Here is a 20171-nt window from a genome sequence, read left to right on the forward strand (position 1 = left end):
AATAATCCTAAACTTTCTTTTGATAGGGAAGGGAATTTTAGGCATTGAAAATAGGAGACCACCAAAAAGAAAGATACTCTTCCTCAAACTGTAGAGTCTCTCCCACCTCCAGCTTTGCCAGGCCTTTGTGGGAATCACACAGATCAGGTGGTCTGATCATTACCTAATTGTCCCCAAGCTGCCAAGATACAGTTTCTGAGACAGCAGCATTACTGGAAAGAGCTTTGTGGGCTCCAGTTCAGGAAACTCGGGTTCTGGTTCAGCCTCAGACTCTGGCTATGTTTTTCTTTAGATCTAAGACACTATTGATTTTGAGTTTTCCCCATGATTTAAAAAGTTGGGGTTTTTTGGAGGTGGGGATGAAAAAGATACCACATGGACACATGGGTTAGAAGATGCCTTCAGATTTCAGAAAACCATAAATGAGATTCGTGACTGAATGTCTCAGACTCAGTGTCTCTTGCAAACTCACAGGTGTAGGGAGAAGGAAAATGAACTGATCACAATAGAGCCCTCGTATCGTGGGTATGACCAGAGTCACAGACATCCCAGGGGTTGCAGTGGTGATTCGTGACTGAATGTCTCAGACTCAGTGTCTCTTGCAAACTCACAGGTGTAGGGAGAAGGACAATGAACTGATCACAATAGAGCCCTCGTATCGTGGGTATGACCAGAGTCACAGACATCCCAGGGGTTGCAGTGGTTATGATCATCCAACAAGAAAGAGCAACCCATTCCCTGGAAGGAGCCAGGAAAGGAAAAACGGGATTCTCCTGACACTCTGAGACATCATTGTCTTGTATTTTGTGATCCAAGGGATGCCACATGACATTTCTGCACTGTCAGTTGGCCTCATACCTGGAACACAGTCATGATGGCTGCAGGGAAGGTATCAAAATTTGCTGAAGGAGTTCCATCATTAAAGTTAAACCTGAAAAGGAAATTCAGAAATAGTGGAATGAAAATCTCACATACCAAGTCTCCCCTTCCCAAGATTACACAGTTTTCATCACTTTCTCCTTTCTCCACATCCCCTCCCCCCTTCCCTACTTTTTCCCCATTCTGTATAACTTATGAAGGTGGTATCAGTGACTACTGGTGAATTATGCATCCTGCAGGGTGCGGGTAGAAGACATGGTCTGGGCTGATCATCATTACCAGGATCCATGCTGTACATTTCAGGGACAGCACCAAAAGGATGGACCCTGGAAACGAGGACCCTGTATACTGAAAGGATTAGAGGCAGAGACATCCATTCCACATGTGCACCCAGTGGTCAATTCGGGCCATGGACAAGAGCAGACAAGACGGTAACATGGTGATCAAATTAATGACGCTGGCATCTACTGGCTTAAGACTGGGTTTTGAGATTCCTTTGGATGGAAAGCTCTTTTGTGCTTACCTGCCTCCAAACAGCTGCATTCCTAGGAGAGCAAAGACCACAATGAAGAGGAAGAGGAGGAAGAGCAAACTGATGATAGACTTCATGGAACTCATCAAGGAGACCACTAGATTCCTCAGGGATGCCCAATACCTGCAAAACCCAGACAATGTTACAGCCGCGAACACTGAATACCAAGTCAACCCCTAGTCCAGCTTGGCATCTGCCTTATAATCTGTGGAATAACGTGCATTCGTATGCCTGTAGGAAGTGGAGGTGGCAGAAACATGTTGCTCCCATGGGGAATGTGGCACAGGATCTAGGACCATAGATATGTTTCTGGTTTGATCTTTGGAGACAGAGGAGGTGCTGAAGAATGGAGTGAGGGTTGGGGCAGGGAAGGGAAATGTGCTGCAAGGGGGAAAGAGGAGATGGAACAAAATATAATAAGGCAAAGAGAAGGTTCCACTCTCAAAGGTGGTTGGCAAGAGTCCAAATTCTGATCACTTACTTGGTTATTTTAAATATTCTTAGAAGTCGGAGGGCTCGCAAGACACTGATTCCAAAAGACGTACCAGGTCTGAAGATTGCCCAGACCACTTCAAAGATACTGCCCACTGTGACCTGAAGAGGTAAACCCAGCCACAGTGAGAGGAGGAGAAGGGGAGGGAGGGGCATTCTGGTATCCAGCACTCAATCAACAACTCTCCTTGGGGGAGGATATGGTGAAATTACAACTCTCCCCTCCCCACCCAGCCCTGCCTCCAATTGGCTGCCTTTACAAATAGGTAGCCCAAAGAGAAATGAGACTCTGAGACCTCTCTTCCCCTGCTCTCTGCTCCTCTTCCTGAATGTAATCCTTTGTACTGTAGATCGGTTTACTGACTCCAGTCCTTGGTGAAAACTACAACAGCCAGTCGCCAGTTCCACACAAATTTAATAGCCATAGCAGTCCTGACATCACAACACCAGACAGAGGAGTGGTACTCAAACCAAGGAAACTAATTTTGTATTAGTACAAGTTGTGTTCCAATACAGAAGTCTCAGAGAAGGTCCACGTGCTGCCATCATCCTAGAATTTAGGGCTAACAAGAAACTTTCACACCCCAGTACACTAAGTATCTTTTAGTCACGGCGGACCCACATCCCCCGTGTAGTCCTTGTTGGCATAGGGTCTGATTGCTAGAGGAAGGAGCAATTTCAAATTAACATTTCAATTTTTTTTGTTTGCTTTAATTACACACTTATTGTATGTCTACTATGTTCTAGACATGGTGCTAGGAAAAATAAAAATCAATCCTCGCAGCAATGCTGAAAAGCATGTACATGAGGAAACTAAGGTTAAAATGGTCTATCAATAGCTGTAATACCTGAAAACTGCCCATACTCAGAACCATATGTTCCAAGTTAAAATGTAGACTGGCAAGTGCTCAAAATCTTCAGCACCTAACCGTAGCTCTGGCAGAAAAAGAACTGGGTTTGGCAGAAAGAGAAGTGGTTCAGGAACCCAACGTTCTGCGACTTAGATCTACTGCTAACTCGGTATGTGAACTTGCACCTGACGTCTTCTGTCTGCTCATGTGTAAATGGGAAGTCTAATTCTCCATATGTAAAAAAGTGCATAGGACTTCTATAAGCAGAAAAGGACCGAGAAAAAGCAAAAAAATAAGTGATAGCACCTTGAAGACTTAGCAATATACACATTTAGATATCAACATTATGTAAAAGTAAACAGCTAGATGAAATATTCAAAGTGGGTACTTGCTAATATAAGAGTGTGTGTGTGTATCTAGACAATTAACTCAATTTTAAACTAGGGTAGAAAAAACCAACTATATAAGCTTCTCTTTCTTATGGAGTCACCTCCAGAATCGAGTCCTTTGTCCTTCTCTCCTAGGCTTCCCCCAAGATAATAAGTGGTTCAAAACTCTGGCTCTGGGTTGCTTTGTAGAAACTCATTGAGCTATATGCACTTAAGCATGCACACTATAGTATTATGTGTTATACTTCAATAAAAACATTAAAAATCAAAGAACTTAAAAAACCCCACATAAGCCCTTGCATGGCACGGATTCACTCACTCCCGAACTCCCTTTAGCTAATCTTATCTTACCCCCTTTTATAAATTCTGATTTTAATGCTTCCTGCTGAGTAGTGGAGCAAGCTGCTTATCTAAAACCATGGCATATCAACACGAAGCAGAAGGACAGGCTTCTAAAGACTTACCCCGAAATCAAAGCAGTTGAATGAAGAATGAAAATAAAGGCGAGGCCCCATGCCGTACATCTTCAGGGACATCTCCAAGAGGAAGAGTCCCAGAAACAAAAATTCTGCATAGTCTGAAAGTATTAAAAGTAGAAGCATTTGTTCTACAAATGGTGTGGACTCCCACACTCCCCAACTAACACACTCAGCTGCAGAGGAGCCTGCAAGAACACATCGCAAGGATGCTCAATGACCGTGTCGGTGCTAGGCAAAGCCTCAGAATGTCCAGGTTCTTGGACCCAGAAAGACCCCCAGGCACGCTCAACAGATCAGCTTTGCTCTCTTTCAACAGGTGAGTTTGTCACTGGCCTTTAAATGGCAGATGGCCCTCAGAGGAAAACAGAAGGACTTTACTGTGACTTTGATGAAAGAGCTGAATTTCTCCCTACGCACACCCAGCAGTGAGAGGCCTTCATTCCCATCCAGTGGCAGTCTTATCCAGAGCTGACCTATAAGTTCTCTCTGGGTCTATCTGAGGTATCCACTGCCCTAAGAACTTTCTTCCCCGAACTTTTGTGACCAAAACTCCCTACGGCATTGAGCCTCCTTAAGAAACTAAGTGAAGGCCTTGGAATGCCCAAGGTAATCATCAGCAATGATTTGTTTGCTTGATTCCACACTGAGTGGAAGCTGGGAAGAGTCATGTGATCATCCAGCCCTCTTGAGGACAATTCTGACCTCCCGCACAGTGTGAGGAGGCAGAACTCTGGGCTGGCAGGACCACTGCCAGGCCTAGCTCAGCACTTTGCTCTCTTCCATTCATTCACCCACCAATCTGGCTGCCCATATGAGGGCCCAGCAGTCACCGTTCACTTACAGAGGAGGTGGGTGAGCCACTGGGGCTGGTTGTGATGGACGATGGCCACACAGGCGGTGTTGAGAGCCACAAGGCTCAGCACAATCCAGTAAAACACCTGGGATTTAACCATGTGGCGAATGGAGATGCGCAGAAGCCTTTCCTTGTGTCGGAAATAGGAGGCCCCGTCAACCTTCGCACTTTTGATACTAGCTCGAGCAAGAGGTGTGCCTAAGGGGGAAGAAGTAAGGAGGAAGAATGAGGCTGCAAAACATCCTGGGATCACCCTCCTTGGCTGGGGGCATTCAAAGGGCAAGGTGACCCCCACACTGCAGGCCTGGGCAGTCCCCATGTTATGAGCTAAGTAGTTTCCTCAGGCAGAGACCTCGTTTTTCCTAGTCTGGGCACTCTCGGTCCTAGAAAACTGAAAGATTAACAGGCAGGACACTAGGCAAACACCCAGTGTCTTGAATCTTAATAGGATCATGTTTATGTTTGCAACAGATTGGGCTTCTCTCTGCCCTTTCCTTTTAAATATGCTTCAGGAACCGGAATCCTTCTGCCGCGTTTGTCATGTATCTACCCCTGGCAGCCTAAAGCAGCAGTGAGGTTTGTAAGTCTCTTCTGCTTCTAAGGATGGAGTGAGACCCTTCCCTTTTTCTGGGGAGGACAAATATGCCATCAGCCAGAATCTCTAAGAGAACCTGGGATTGAACACCAGTCATGTTAAAGGGTTGTTGATAGGAATTAGTTTAAATTTCACTTGATGGAAGTAGGTGGGTGCTACTGCGGTTAAGCAAATGACTTCAAGTTCTCACCTCTGGGTCACTAGAAGCAATAGGTCTTTAGAATCCTTTGAATAACATCCCTAAGTGGGTTCTCATTGTCTCACCCAGGACAGAGAAGATACATACATCTAAAGTGAGAAACATCTGCCACAGTTGAAGAACCTGGCTCGGATTCTTAGTCCTAAACCCCATGTTTCATCCCCTGGTTCATTTCCCCCACCCCATAAATCAGTGTCATCTAGATCAGACTCCCATGGCTTTCCTTAATAATGTCCCTAAGTTCTGGATCCTTTGGATTCTTTTCCTTCTTGTGGCGCTCCTTAAAAGACAGGATCTTCCTTTTCATGAGATTCAGAGAAGTAAAAGCAGCTCTAACCGGGTCCACTCACCCACGGAGGAGATGTCAACACAGTGCTCATCACTGGAGTCTCGGGTCATGGCCTCCGTCCGGCTCCTCTTGATGGTGGCCCTTCGAAGCACTACACCCAGGAAGGGGAAGGCCAGTGAGAGGCAGGTACAGCCAGATCATTCTGGACAAAACTTTGAGGACTATAGGCAAGAGGCCTTGTGGAAGGTCCCTGAGCCACAGGCATCTGCCTTTGATACCTGAGCCAGGAGGACTGAAATTAGGAATGTCTACAGAACCACAAACGCTGCACTCGCCAGCACCTTCTGAAACACAAGGGCTCCGGAATCCTGGCTAGACTTATCTAACTGCAGTAGGTAAACAGGTACTCTGTATCTATTTGTTCTGGTTTTTCATAAACAATGCCACTTCCCAGTCATGAAAGCTGTCCCAAGATGGTCCCCACAAATTTTAAAGAAGATCCCTTTATATGACATTGGTTGTACGATGGTCTTTCCACCACCCAGTATCAATCATGAGCCCTGGAGCAAAGCATGTCTTGGGTTTCATTCTTATCACCTTAAAAGGCATTTGATCCGATGAGGGATTTGATGACAGAGTGCCTTTCCTTTCAAATCCCAGAGCACCCCACTTTTATTTCTTTCTCCTCTTTTGATCAAAAGAGATCTCAAATAAAAAAAAAAAAAAAAAAAAAAAAGATTGCCACTGCCTGCCTATGAGGGGCAGAGGCAAACGGGGCAAGGCATTGGAGCACTTCCTTACCTTCTAAAGCTGAGGTCCCAGCATTTTTATTTTCTTCGGCAAGCATGACTTCCTCTATATGGAAACAAATGATTTAGTAAATTAGCTGTAAATGCCAAATTATTTTGCAAAAGGAAAATCCTCAGGGACAGCGCTGGCTCCAGGGCAACGAAGAGAGAGCAAAGAGCTCAGCGCCTGTCAATGGGCACCAGCATCGGAAAGAAATCGAGTGTCACAGGAGCAGAGGGCACAGAAGAAACGAAAGGCAGGTCTTCAGGGAGGGGTGCTGGGGGATGACTGGTAACATTCAGCCCTGCGTCTGATACCCTCGTTCAGAAGGACACCTCCTGTAAGGAGAGAGGAATGAGCGAGCTTTTAAACTAAAATCCCCTAAACTGATAGGAATGAAAATTTTCCACTTCTGTTTTTGTTTGTTTGTTTATCCAGATTCCTGTCTCTCCTAACCCCTTGGGCCTTTTCTAGCAATGGGAGCTTCCTCAGTTTCTCATCTGTGCCCCCAGGTTGTAACATCTACTCCCTCGTTCAGGAGTAGACCATGTTTTGTTCAGTTGAGACCATGTTTGGGGCTCTATTCTATCTAGATCTTTGAGGAGAGGGCAGAGGAAGATGCCTAAAGGTCCTCAGAGACAGGAGCAGAGCTGGTGGCCTTGCCTCTTGTCTCCTCCACCCCATCCCGTCTTGGCTGAGCAGAGCTTCCGTCAAAGAGGCTCAGGCCCATCATGAATTTGTCTCTGTGGTATAATAAAAAATAAATATTTGGTTTTTGTCTCTGGTTCCTGGCACAGAGCTTGTCTTTTGTATGCTAATGAGATGACTCATGGAGGGGGAGAGAGGCCCTAGATAGCTTGGGGATGGTGGCTGGTGGCCAAAAAACTAACCACAAGATCGGAGGGTTAACCTTTCAGCCTGTCCCCACCCCCGCCTCTGGGGAGGAGAGAGGGGCTGAGAAGAGTGACTCACCAAAGGCCAATGATTTGATCCCACAGGCCTACCTAATGAAGTCTCCATAAAACCCCGTAAGTGATGGGGTGTGAGGAGCATCTGGGTTGATGAACACATTGCTGTGCTGGCAGGGTGGGGTGGCAGAGCAGTCCTGGAAGCTCGGTGCCCTGCCTCATTCCTTGACCTATGCACCTGTTCCATTGAGCTATTCCTGAGTTGTATCCTTTATAATCAACCAGTAATAGTAAGTATAGTTTTTCCAGAGTTCTGTGACTCACTCTAGTGAATTATTGAAACTTTGGGGGTTGAAGAAGGGGTTGTGAGAACCTCCCTTAGTTCGTAGTTGGCCAGGCAGAAATGCAGTCACCTGGGGACCCCTCTTTTGGCTGGCATCTGATGTGGGGGCTGTCCTATGGGACTGAGCCTCTAGACCTGTGGGGCCTTCACTAACGTTGGGAAGTATTTAGTGGCAGGATTGAATTGAATTGCTGGACACCCAGTTGGTGTTGGAGAACATCCGGTTGCTGGTGTTTGGAAAAGACAACAGGCAGTCCCCTGGACTCTCTCCTCTTGGTCTCCCCAGGGATGGTGCTGTACTGCAGTGAGCTGTTATCCTCTGAGGAGTATTACAAGTATTTTCTACCAAGACTTGTTGGAATAAACTTCACTAGCATCCCTCCAGATGTACCAACAGCAAAGCCCTCTGTCCTATGTTAGGTGGGATCCTAAGTGCCCTATTGGGAGTGATGTGGTTGAGTTTTGATCTCAATCCATAGGCCAGAGAGCTGGAGGCCTTGGCAATCATTCCCTAAGATCCCAACTGCCAGGGAAAAGCTTGCTGCAGACCCTATTAAACAATGGTTTAATTTAAGCACTTGTAACAGGTAAAAGGACAGTAGGAAAGGTTAAAGTCATTACCATAATTCCACCTGCATATAAAACTGAAAGTACATAATGCATTTCCCAGGGAGGGGAATATTTTGGTGATACTAGGCAGGATGGCCATTATACCAACTCATAAGTGTTTGGCTTTCTTTTTTTAAGTACAGCCTCTGGCAAAATGCTAAGTTAACAGGTTAAGTGTTATTGGTGGGGGGCTCCATCCTGCAGACATAGAGGGTTATAAAGTCATTTTGTAGCACATGTTGTTTGAAATTAGGTACCTGTTAAACTATCTCACAGCAACATTAATTACTTTAGCCGGAGAGTCACTTTTGCTATGCAGTGTCTGGGCTTTGGGGTGGGCAGATCTGAGGACCCCAGAGGCAGATGGAAGGAGGGTGGTGCTGCTGAGGATCTCTGGGAAGTTCTTGAGGGCTCTGCATGTGCTGAAACCACCCCCACCCCCCCAACACCTTTTGCCAAGTTCGCTTTAGAACTTGAGTGTCTTTCCAGGAAAATGTAACCCATATGTCTGTGATTCACTCACGCTCCATTTGTAAAGGGAAGGGCCAGGAAGCAAAATCTGACGTTGCAGTGCGTCTTTTTTCTTAGAAGGAGGAGAGAGCTGGCTTTGCCAACTAGAAGAAAGGGAAGCCTTGGAATTTTGCAAGTATTTGCAAAGCAGAACCACGAAGAATGAGTGGCACACAGTGTAGCCTGGCCCTGGGTGGTGTCACTGTCAGGGCTAGGAGGGTGCTTCTCTGGGCTGCTTCCAGCTTGCTCCATGGTCTGTCAGAGGGCTCCTCCACCAGGGAAGCGAAGGACAGTTGGGAACGTCAAGCTGCCTGCCTGGCCTGGAGGCAAATCTCAGCCTCCCATGATAAAGGCTGAGCTACATACCACGTGGGAAGAGGAAGGGGAGCCTCGTGCTCACCTCACCCCTGCACAACCACCTTGGAGAAGAAAGGGCAACACGGAAGCACCATCAGCACGCATCGCTCATGCTTTTAGAGGCGAGAGGGAAAGGCGGATAGTCCCAGTGGAGGGTGTGTATCTGGCTTTCAATCATGCATGCATTCTCTCAGCCCTTACACATAATCAGAAGTTGACCTCAGAGCTTATGCAGGGCTTTCATGCATTGTCAGAGTAAGAGGGTCCCACAGAAGAATTAGGCTCAGGCAACTAAGCATCAAATCACACTCCTAATTTTTCCTGTGTGACCTCACATTTATGCTACACTTTCTATGAGAAATAGAGAAAAGATGCTGTTATCATGTGTATTGTTTTATTAAAAAAATCACTCTTTGCTCAGAAAGAAAATGAAGATATATGATCCCAATGCAATCCAGTCTTTAAAATAATAAAGCAAGCAAATGCATCCTGTTTACTGACAGATACAGAGTGATCAATGCCCCTCATAACCAGCTGAGCAGCAGTCAATCTTGAATCTGGTGGCTCCGTGGGTTAATGAAACCATGATAGGTTCAGACCTATCCTCACAGCTGGTCCAGGGCCATTCCTGATGCTGAGTCACAGGGTGAGAACGATGACAGCTCAGGACTTAGGAAAACACCTGTTCTCGCCATCACCTCTTCTCTGGATGTCTACAACAGCCTCACAGCCTGTCTCCCTGCTTCCAGCCTTGACCTCTTGTGGTCCATTATCAGTGCTGCAAAGACTTAGGAAAACACCTGTTCTCGCCATCACCTCTTCTCTGGATGTCTACAACAGCCTCACACCCTGTCTCCCTGCTTCCAGCCTTGACCTCTTGTGGTCCATTATCAGTGCTGCAACCAGCACTCTTACCGTCTGAAGTCAGAGCATGTCAGTCCACTGCTCAAAGCTCTCCAATGGTTCTGGCCTCACTCACAGTAAAGCCCAAAGCTCTTCCAGTGGCCCATAAGGCCATGTACAATTGCTGTCCTTGATTGCCTCTTCCTGTCCCCCCACCTCCCGCCCCTTGTTCACCCCACTTCCATTCCTTGAGCACCCCTGGCCCATTCTCGTAGTAGGGACCTGGCACTGAAACATTCCTCCCCAGGTCTTCCTGTGGCTCCCTCCCTTACCTGCTGCAAGTGTCCACAGAGATGGGCCCGCCCTGATGCCCCTATTTAAAACTGCAACATATCCTACACCCCATAACCTCACTTTCACCTGTTTTCCCATTGCACTTATAACCTATTACCTTCTCACAAGTTATTTATTATTTTGCTTATTGCTACGTTCCCCAGTCAGAGACTAATGAGGTCCACAAGAGAAAAGCTTTGGTGAGTGTGGTCTGTTTGGCTCTCTGCTGTAACCCAAGGGCCTAGAGCAGGGCCTGGCACAAAGTAGCCACTCCACAAATATTTGTAGAATAAATGGATTGTTATTAGTAGCAGTATAAAATGTCACCAGTCCATCCCCAGCTCTAGGGTTGTATTATGCTACCTTCGACTCAGTTCCCCTTGCTAAAATGCCTGCCTCGTGAAAGGTGTTGGGTAGAAGAACAGGGACAGTCAGACCCTGGAAGAACAGAGTGAGACTAGCAGGGAGCCCAAAGAGACTAGCTGGTCCCTGGCATCCATGCAGCCTGCCCCAGCCCCGCAGGCCCCACTCACCAGCTTTGTCGATCCAAGCGCGGTAGCCGTTCAGCTCACGCTCAATCTGCTGCTGGCGCCGCAGTTTCATGAAAGCTCTTCGGTTCTCCACTCTCTCTCTCTCTTTGGCAAATTCCCTGTGGACAAGAAGGTAAGAGTCACTGGGTCTGGACAGTGCCATGACTGCAGGAAAGGGCAAGGCAGGTACAAGAGAGAGTGTTTGAGCAGGTACTTCTGTCCTCTTTCTTTCATCCCAGGCTGCAGCGATGATCTCCTTGGAATGTTACACAGAAACGCGCTCCACGCAGGAAGCTTTCCCAGATCAGCTGAGTCCCAACAGGACCAGCACCCTCTGCCTGCTCTGTTTTGAAAGGCACTTCCTTAGCCTTGCAACCCACTAGGTTTCAAAATGCCACGTTCCATCTCCTTAGCTCCCACAGAAGCCCTTAACCCTCTGAAGGGCACGACCACCCTTTGTGCTTCTGATAACAGCAGTGATTAACGCGTACTGACCAGTTACTACATGCCCATTCACTCATTTTGTCCTCACAACCATCCTGTGAAGGAAATACTATTAAAGTTCCCACTTAACCAACAGGGAAACCAAGGCTTTAGAGAGGTGGAGTAACTCGCTGGGATCTGAACTCTAACCATAAGGCTGTGCTGCCTCTGGTGTCTGGTATCCTGTGGTGCACTGGAGACCAGCAACACTGATGACCTGAAGGGCTGAAATGCTGTTTGAAGATGGCTGGTATCAGATAAAGAAGGGACATGGGAAGGGCACCCGGGTGCAGTACAAAGACAGTGGGCAGGTGGGGTGGGGCAGACAGGAGATGAGACCGAGAGAGCGCCAAGGTGAGGGCAGGAAGAAGACAGAGGCCATGACAGGCACAGCGCACCCAAGCCATGCTGTGGTATGAGAGAATGAAAATACTAAAACTCCCTGGGAGAAAGGGGAGAGAAGGGGACTGAGCGTTGCCTGGAGAGAGGGAGGGGACCAAATTCAATACGTGAGCAAATGGGGATAAAGACATGGTCATCTGCTAATGGGCTCCTCCAGACCCACCCCCACCAATGCCTTCCTCACCACCAAACACACTTCCAGGCTGGAATGCCCCCTTTCTAGTGTCGTGTCCCCCACCCATGGCTCAGGTGTTCACATAATCCCCTGGAAGCTGTTCCACTTATCAAGGCGATCCCCATAAGTAAAGAGCTGCAGCCTGCAGAGCCAAAACCCACTGTGGGTTCTGCCAGCTCCTCCCTCATGTCCAGGGGAGAAGAAATGAGCCAGGGGCTGGGGGAGGCGCCCCAGCCACAGCACAGGGAAAGATGAGGTGCCAGTTTACCATGGTGCAGAGACACCTACTTGTGCCTCACAGAGATGGCTTCTTTGGGCACAGCCACCTGCTTATGATGGATACAGGCAGGCTGAGGGCATGCGGACAAAGCACACTGGAAGGAGAAATTCTCCTGGGTTTGGCTCCAGGTTCAGAGAGTTCTATTAAAGGTGCTGTGGGGAAAGGGAGGAAGAAAGTCAAAACGAAGAGCAGGCATTGCCAGTGAGCGTCAGGGAAGCAGAATTCAAGCTGTGGGATGCCTCCTGTCCTCACCTTCTTTTCTTGATTTCAGCAATTAGGAAGGAACCAATGGCTGGCTTGGTTCATGGTAGCACCATCCACCAAAGTCCTTACCTTTTGCTCTGCTTCATTTGTTCCCTCCCATCCAATTAGTGCCATTTTCTGTTGGTCCTATCTTAAAAAAGGACACTTGAATCCATCCCCCACCCCCACCCTCACTGTCTTGGACAGGACCTCATTTTTTCCTGCCTGGACTCTTGCAATAGCACCTACCTGGTCTCCCAACCAACCACCTGTCTCTCTTCCCTTCATTTCATCTATCTAATAGCTATTAACATTAAACATTATCTTTTTAAAACATCACCAGATCTTATCACTTCCAAACCTCAAGTAATAGCCATAGCAAGTAACCTGGGTGGAGCACTCTCTACTCTACCAAGCACCTTCAGACATGTTGCTCACTCAATCTTTACAACCATCCTGAGAAGAAAGTACAACAGCATGTTCATCCTCCACTTAAAAGCTAAGCAACTTGATCAAGTCTAAGGAAGAAACTGAGCTGGGCCGGAGCCCAGGCCTGTCTGCTCTAAGAGCCCAAGTCCTTCAGGCTCCACGTATTTGCCTAGCCTGACAGCACTTTTATGGGCTACTTTCTCTATCTTTTCATATGTCTGTGTCTTGATTTTTCAACTAAGCTCTGGGGGAATGAATCCAGGAAAGTTTAACAAGGAGGTAATATTTGAGCAAGACCTTGAAAAAGGAGAATTTAAGCAGGCTGTGACACAATAATACTTGAGCATCTCGGGTAAGCATCATTATCAACATGTCCATTCTCCAGCTCAGAAAACTGAATCTAAAGGGACCTCAGTGGCCTTTCGAGAGGGCAAATGTCTGAGGACACATTGCCACTAAGAGGAACCATGACTCTCAGATCTTCCATCTTCTTTCTACTCTACCACACCCTGCTCCACCATCTCTTCCATCCTCTGCTGAATGAAGTGCAGACACTTAACATGGCCTTCAGAGTCTCTCAGTCTGAGCCCAACCTTGCCCTTCAAACCTTCTCTCCCACCATTGCTGCCCACCCCGCGCTGCCTGCAGTCCATGCAGCCAGGCTTCAACTGCAGCACATCTCCCTTTGTTCCTGCGAGTGCAGTGTGGGCTTTCAAGGCAAGCTCACGCCACTTCTCTGCCTGGAATCCCTTCTTATCTGCCTGAGTCTGTCAAAATCCTTCTTCAAGACCAGGTTGAAATGTCATCTCTTTTGTTCACCCCCTCCCCTGCACCCCGAGTCCTCTGGCCTTCCTTTTACCTCTCCTCTGTCCCTGGAGAGCTCATGGACAGTTAGACCTTCTGTGCATCTGCCTGCCTCTCCCTCTAGGTGAGCTTTTTCTGAAAACATTCTGTGTCTCACTCAACTTCGTCTCCCCAGACTAGAATAGGCCTGGCACATAGTATACGTTCAATAGATTTTTTTAAAAAATAAATATACCCAGGCTGATGAGCTGAGCACAATAATAGCTCTGCCCTGGTTTCCAAAGGCTTAAATGAAGGAATGCACTATCTCTGCACTGACCCAGATGAGCCGGGTGAACTAGCAGTCACTCCTGGACACTGCCACCACAGTTTCTCCCTGTTTAGCCCCACTAAAATCTGTGCAATATTAGTCATGAGGCACGCAGTGTGTCACCTCTGGATGAGCTGAGCACAATAATAGCTCTGCCCTGGTTTCCAAAGGCTTAAATGAAGGAATGCACCATCTCTGCACTGACCCAGATGAGCCGGGTGAACTAGCAGTCACTCCTGGATACTGCCACCACAGTTTCTCCCTGTTTAGCCCCACTAAAATCTGTGCAATATTAGTCATGAGGCACGCAGTGTGTCACCTCTATTTGGCTTCCAAAATGATGGGGTATAGCTTGATTTCCAGTGGGATAGGCCAACAAACCCCAGTCTGCCCTCCCTGTGCAGCTGGAAATTTCCTGGCCTGGGGTCTTGCCAGCTGGCTTCCCGGCTGTCCTCTGCCACCACTGGCCCCATTTCCTTCCACCCTCCCACCTGGCATCCTAGCTGGGGCCCCAAGCTCAGATGGTGCCAGGCCTTTCTAAGAAGCCTCTGGGTTATAAGAAGTACAGTAAATATGTGCACCACTGGGGAATACCTCCTCAGCAGCTCCTGCACCTCAGGGGAGGAGGCATAGCTCAATGTGAGGCCCTTCGCTGCATTTATCAAGTGACCTTTTCTGTTCTGTTTTTCCACTGGGAGCCTGGGGCAGAAAGTTTGGCACCTGTGCCTTTCACAATTCTTTGTGCCCTGTCCCTTGCTACCATAACTGTGCGCATAGCCTATATCCCCGTCTAGTCTGCAGACTGCACAAGGCCGAGCAGAGCCTGAGTGGTCTCACATTCCAACGAGGACCTATGGCATTTAACCCAGTGCCAGGTATTACGGTAGACTCCGCAGAGAATAAAAGTAAAATATTAAGAACAGCTAATGTTCATAACATTTTACAAATTTTAATTTACAAATCATTTTCATGTAAATTACTTCATTTATATTCGCAAAAACCCTGGGAGATTCAGAAAGGTTACACTTGCCCAAGATCACTCAATTAGCAAGAGGCAAAGCTAGAATTCAAACTAATGTCTTCCGATTCAAGGGTCAGGGCTGTTTCCACAATGCCTCAGCTATCTTCTCCGTTATACAGAAGACAGCATTTAAAATCTACAAAAGGGATTTCATTTCAGCCCAAGTTTGAGGAAAAAACAAGAATATAAAAACAGGGATTTTTTGTTGTTGTTTTTGAAAAGGACTTTTCTCTCAGACAGCAGCATAAAACTCTATTGCTCTGTGTTGGGTTAATAAAGACGTAGAATAAAATTCATAGCATTGGTCAAGCTAGTGATATACTACTTGATTCTGTGTCCATATCACAGTCACTGTTCATTCTTATGCATATTGCACTCTAGAGAGAACAGGAGAGAACAGGACTCAGCTCCATTATAGCCCAAAAATAAGTGAATACTCTAACCTTAGATTTCACATGCCCGCCAGGCTCATGAGTATATATGTGCCCAGACCTGGGAAAAGGAAGCATGTTCCTTGCACGGGTCCTCTCTCTTCCCCGAGGATATGAGTACTCTCTCCTCTTCATGGAGGGTCCTGGGAGTTGTTCAGATGATGACACTTTTGTGAAGATAAAGCATATGACCTTTACTTAGTCAACCAGATAACCACTGCCAGATTCCCTATTGGAAGGCACCTTAAAGAGTGGCCCTCTGAATATCTCAACTTATCTGATTCCCTTGGATCAAGTCGTCGTAAACTTGAGAAATCTGGCTTGCAGTAGAAGAGTGTTCGTGTCCCCCAGGGACTCCTGTCTTTGGCCTGTGGCTTAAGATAAGAGAATGGGGAACCAACTCCTTCTCATTTGCTTCATCAAGTATTTCTACACCCACAGATGTAACAGAACTCAAGATGGGATGCGTCTAGGCTTCAAAACTCCAAACAAGCAGGACAAAAATAAACCCCTCGTGATGAATCTCATTTGCTTCATCAAGTATTTCTACACCCACAGATGTAACAGAACTCAAGATGGGATGCATCTAGGCTTCAAAACTCCAAACAAGCAGGACAAAAATAAACCCCTCGTGATGAGGCAGAGGCACTAGCAGGTCTATCCTCAGAGCAAGGTATCCAGCTCTCTGCTGCTGCTAATAAACCGGGCAGTAGTCTCTCTGTATCAGTTTCCTCCTCAGTCAAAGCTGAGGTTAGAAGATCACATAGAAACCCTCTGCTCATAACCAGGGTCAGGAGCAAATCTGGTTTACTCTAGCAGTGCTGACTGGATTCCTAGAAGAGATTGTAAAATGGTAAAAATCTAAATTGTGTTTCATGGTAGACACTTCCCCTTACCCAATCACACTTCCGCCGCCCCAATTCTGTTACCTACAGTTTTAGGCTGTCCCGCCTGCCCCCCAGAAGATAATCTGCAGCTCCCCTCATGACGCAGCTCTCGCACACATGAAAGGACGGTGAGGTGGGTTAAGCATGAATGAGTCTCTATCCTTGTGGCTGCATATGTCTACAAGATTTGGGTTTCTAAATCCCAGTTACAAGAACTAAGAAGACTGATTTCCTTGCTCTGCAGGGTTGAGTACAGTTTTCTTCCTTCACCCTAGTGACTGAATTTGCATTTGTGAGTGCTTTTGTTTTCCAGCAGTTTATATGGCATAAATTGTAAAAATCCACTATTCCTACACACCCAATTCTATAGTATTCACAATAAGATGAAGTAGAAGAATTACATAGATAATGTCAGACAAGGTAGAATGCCCAGAGCATTTGTCATGCATGCCTGGAGAGGCGAGGGGAGAGAAGGCAGAGCTCTCTTTCAAAGAATGTTTAGGTTAATATTAAAATTGATTCATATTTTATAAATGTGTGGACCTATAAAGGAGCCATTGCCACAGATAATTCACCAAGTGGCTAATCTGTGTATTAATAAATTTAAGTGACCGGTTTTAGCCCATAGGGTGATGATGGGAAGGGCTTTAGTCATTCACATGTCTAGAATCTATCATGATAGTACTAACTCTTGGGGATTAGAAATGAGGTTCACTAAAGCCTTGCTCCAGCCAGCAATTCCTGCCTGTTATGTCACCTCAGTGTCACAGGGCACCTGGACAGGTATCTGTACATTTATCAAGTAAGGAGAATGTTCTGGTGGGTCCGCTGTGGCAAGAAACCCTCTGCTGGAGGACTGTTTGGCTCACGTCTTAGCCTCTAGCTCCAGACCTCTCCTCCTGATGCAGTACACACAGGGAGCTTTGTTTACTGATGCGGAGGCCCTCACTGTTGTCATGGCAACCAAAAGGAAGCTAAAGCCCGCCAGGATGGGATGGTCTGCATGACTCAAAGGTCTGTTTACCCACACTCCTGTACACACTTGTACACTTCATCACACACACACTGGCATGGATACACACATGCTCACACTGGCACAGAGAAGCACATGTAGACAGACTTTGCCAAGCACACAAATGGCCACATGGTCATATCCCTATTAATCTTTAGACTCCATATTGTCAGAGGCTTTGCTACCACAAAAGAACCTTGCCAAGTTCTTGCAAGATCTTTGCTTCAGGAAGGGGGAATTTGAAAGGAGAAATCAAGAAAGACATTTTTCAACCCTAAGTGTTCTGAAACTAACAGAGAGATTGGGGAAGTCAGGTCATCAATTGCATGTTGGCAGTCATTTAATTTCAGTCCCATTGGAAAACATGCCAGGTGGTGGAAGGTAAGACTTTTCAGTGTTCTTATGTTTTCAGTGTTCAGTTTTCTTTTGAGCCCCAGGATCATTTTTTCTCCCATTTTTCAGAGGAACAAACATAGCCTGGGAGAAGGTAAACACCTTACTGAAGGTCACACAGTTCAGCAGTATTACAGTTATTTATGCCTTATCCCTTGACTTGTTCCAGAAAGGATTTAAGGAGACTTAGATTTTCAATAAATAAAGGCCAAAAACAGAACTGAGCCCTCTAAATCCCATCCAGTATTGACTCTAATAAGTAGGATGAATGTCCAGGTAGGTGAGGTATGCAGATACTCAGGCACTACATCATACAGCGTCACTTTTCCTTAGAATCAGGCACTTTGGGAGGGCCCCTCCTAAGAGCAGAAATCCTTGCCTAAAGTGGTTCAGGCAAACAAACGACATGTACACCAAGTGCTGCCTCCCACTCCCAACCATCTACCTATTTCCACAGCAATGAAAGAAAGGCCATGAGTCCCACAGACCAGGACATCACATGGGGAGGACCTGACAGATCATCTGTCCAAGGCCTTCCTTCTACATGCAACGAAACTAAGGCATAGAGATAGGTCAGACAACTTGCCGGTCCCAGGTCTGCAATGCATGGTGGCCAACCTGGAGTGATACTTAGATCTCTGAGTTCCAAAGCTAGTGCTTTTCCACATCATGACATTTCAGTGAAGAGAACTCAAAGAGGTAGATTCTTTGAGAATCGCAGGGAATGGTCTTTTCAGAGATAGGTCAGACAACTTGCCGGTCCCAGGTCTGCAATGCATGGTGGCCAACCTGGAGTGGTACTTAGATCTCTGAGTTCCAAAGCCAGTGCTTTTCCACATCATGACATTTCAGTGAAGAGAACTCAAAGAGGTAGATTCTTTGAGAATCGCAGGGAATGGTCTTTTTTTCTTTCTCTTCTCGATGTTGAGATCTCATGTATTTATTTATTTGAGTAGATACAAGGAAAGAAGGCCTGGCAATTAATGTAACGTGGATAATAAAGGAGCTGGAATATGTTTCCTGTTATGCTTTATAACCTTAAAGTTGGTATAATCCACAGTGTTAAAGCATAATGATGTAAAGCTCTGATGTTGGACAGACCTGGGTTTCAATCCTAGCTTCATCATGGCATGATCTGTGGCAAGTTCTTGACCTGGGTCTCAGTTTCCTTATATGTAAAATTAGAATAAATATCATGCTTATCTCAGAGAGTTGTTTTTGTGAGTATTAAATAATAGATGGAAAGTGCAAAGTATAGTATCCAATGCATAGGAGGTGCTCTAAGTGGCTATTATAAGTATTACTGACATTTCTGAGACTATATCATAACACAGATAACCTATTATCAAGGCCTTCGTCTGTGTATATTCGTTCCATCTCAAAAATAGAATGTATTGACTGCCTCCTACATGCTAGGCATTGTTCTAGAACATGGGGATACAGCACCAGATATAAAAGCAAAATCCTTGCCCCCACAAAGCTTACATTACAATGCAGGAGAAAGACACTCAACAAGATAAATAAGTACAATATACAGTATGTTATAGACTGATATGTGCTCAGGGGAAAATAAAGCAGAGAAGAAAATGAAACAGAAAAATAAAATGGGGGGGCTGGTATTTTGGGTTGAGTGGCCAAGGAAGGCCTCACTGAGAAGACTTGAGAAATGACAGATGAGATGGGAGGGAAGGAACCAGGCAGACACCCAGGGAGGACCACTGCAGGGAGAGCTGACAGCCAGTGCCATCGAGGAGCCTCCTAGAGGAGCACGGGAGGAACAGAAATTTGCCAGTGTGGTAGAGTGAACTGAATGAATGGAAGATGAATGAGATGAGTCAGAGTGGGTAACAGGTCAGGTGAAGGTGGAGGGCTAGATCACAGAGTGCCTTTGAGGCCCTATGAAGACTTGACCTTTACTTGGTGTGACTGGGAAACCATTGGTGGGATCGTAGCATGGGAGTCATGTGACTTAAGTTTTCAAAAAATGTCTCCAGTCACCCTGTTGAGACTGGACTGCAGGGGGCTGAGGGTGGAAGCAGGCAGACCATGCAGGTCATGTCTAGATGATGGTGGTCTTGGCCAGAGTGGTAAGAGTGGGGCTACTGACAAATAGTGGATACGCTGTTCTGGATATACTGTGAAGGTAAAGCAAAGAGAACTTGCTGATACCTTGAACATGGAGCATAAGGGAGACAGGAGTCCAAGATGACCACAGGTTTAACTACAGCAACTAGAAGACTAACTGAGATGGTAAAGACACTGGCAGGAGCACTTCTCGGGGTGGAAGATCAGGAGTTCAGCTGTGCACATAAGTCAGCTGGATATTCTGATGCATTTACATTAAAGATTGTTGGGAAAATAGAATAGTTTGGTCAGGGCCCTCACCTCGGGTCCAGTTGGGTATGGTTTTAGCACATCCTTTGTAAGCAAATTGTGTGTGTGTGTGTGTGTGTGTAGTAAGTGCGCATGCATGCTGATGTATCTTTTTAGTTTTGTTGCTATTCTTGTACTCTTCAGAGAG

At 46.4% G+C, this 20171-nt stretch overlaps 1 protein-coding gene across 4 annotated transcripts in view; it reads right to left on the reverse strand.

Moving 5' to 3' along the window:
- Positions 1–20171, reverse strand: part of CACNA1E (calcium channel, voltage-dependent, R type, alpha 1E subunit) — a 344242-nt gene that overhangs the window by 72989 nt on the left and 251082 nt on the right. For all 4 annotated transcript variants that reach the window (XM_008567380.1, XM_008567379.1, XM_008567378.1 and 1 more), the window contains 8 exons: positions 10784–10899; positions 6360–6413; positions 5620–5709; positions 4464–4673; positions 3608–3720; positions 1893–2005; positions 1403–1534; positions 859–931 (listed from right to left, as the gene is read on the reverse strand). In XM_008567380.1, coding sequence (XP_008565602.1) covers positions 859–931; positions 1403–1534; positions 1893–2005; positions 3608–3720; positions 4464–4673; positions 5620–5709; positions 6360–6413; positions 10784–10899 — 901 coding nt within the window. The remainder of the gene's footprint in view (positions 1–858; positions 932–1402; positions 1535–1892; positions 2006–3607; positions 3721–4463; positions 4674–5619; positions 5710–6359; positions 6414–10783; positions 10900–20171) is intronic.

This window comes from Galeopterus variegatus, unplaced genomic scaffold (genome assembly GCF_000696425.1).
Source record: "Galeopterus variegatus unplaced genomic scaffold, G_variegatus-3.0.2 Scaffold314, whole genome shotgun sequence".
Taxonomy (NCBI): domain Eukaryota; kingdom Metazoa; phylum Chordata; class Mammalia; order Dermoptera; family Cynocephalidae; genus Galeopterus; species Galeopterus variegatus.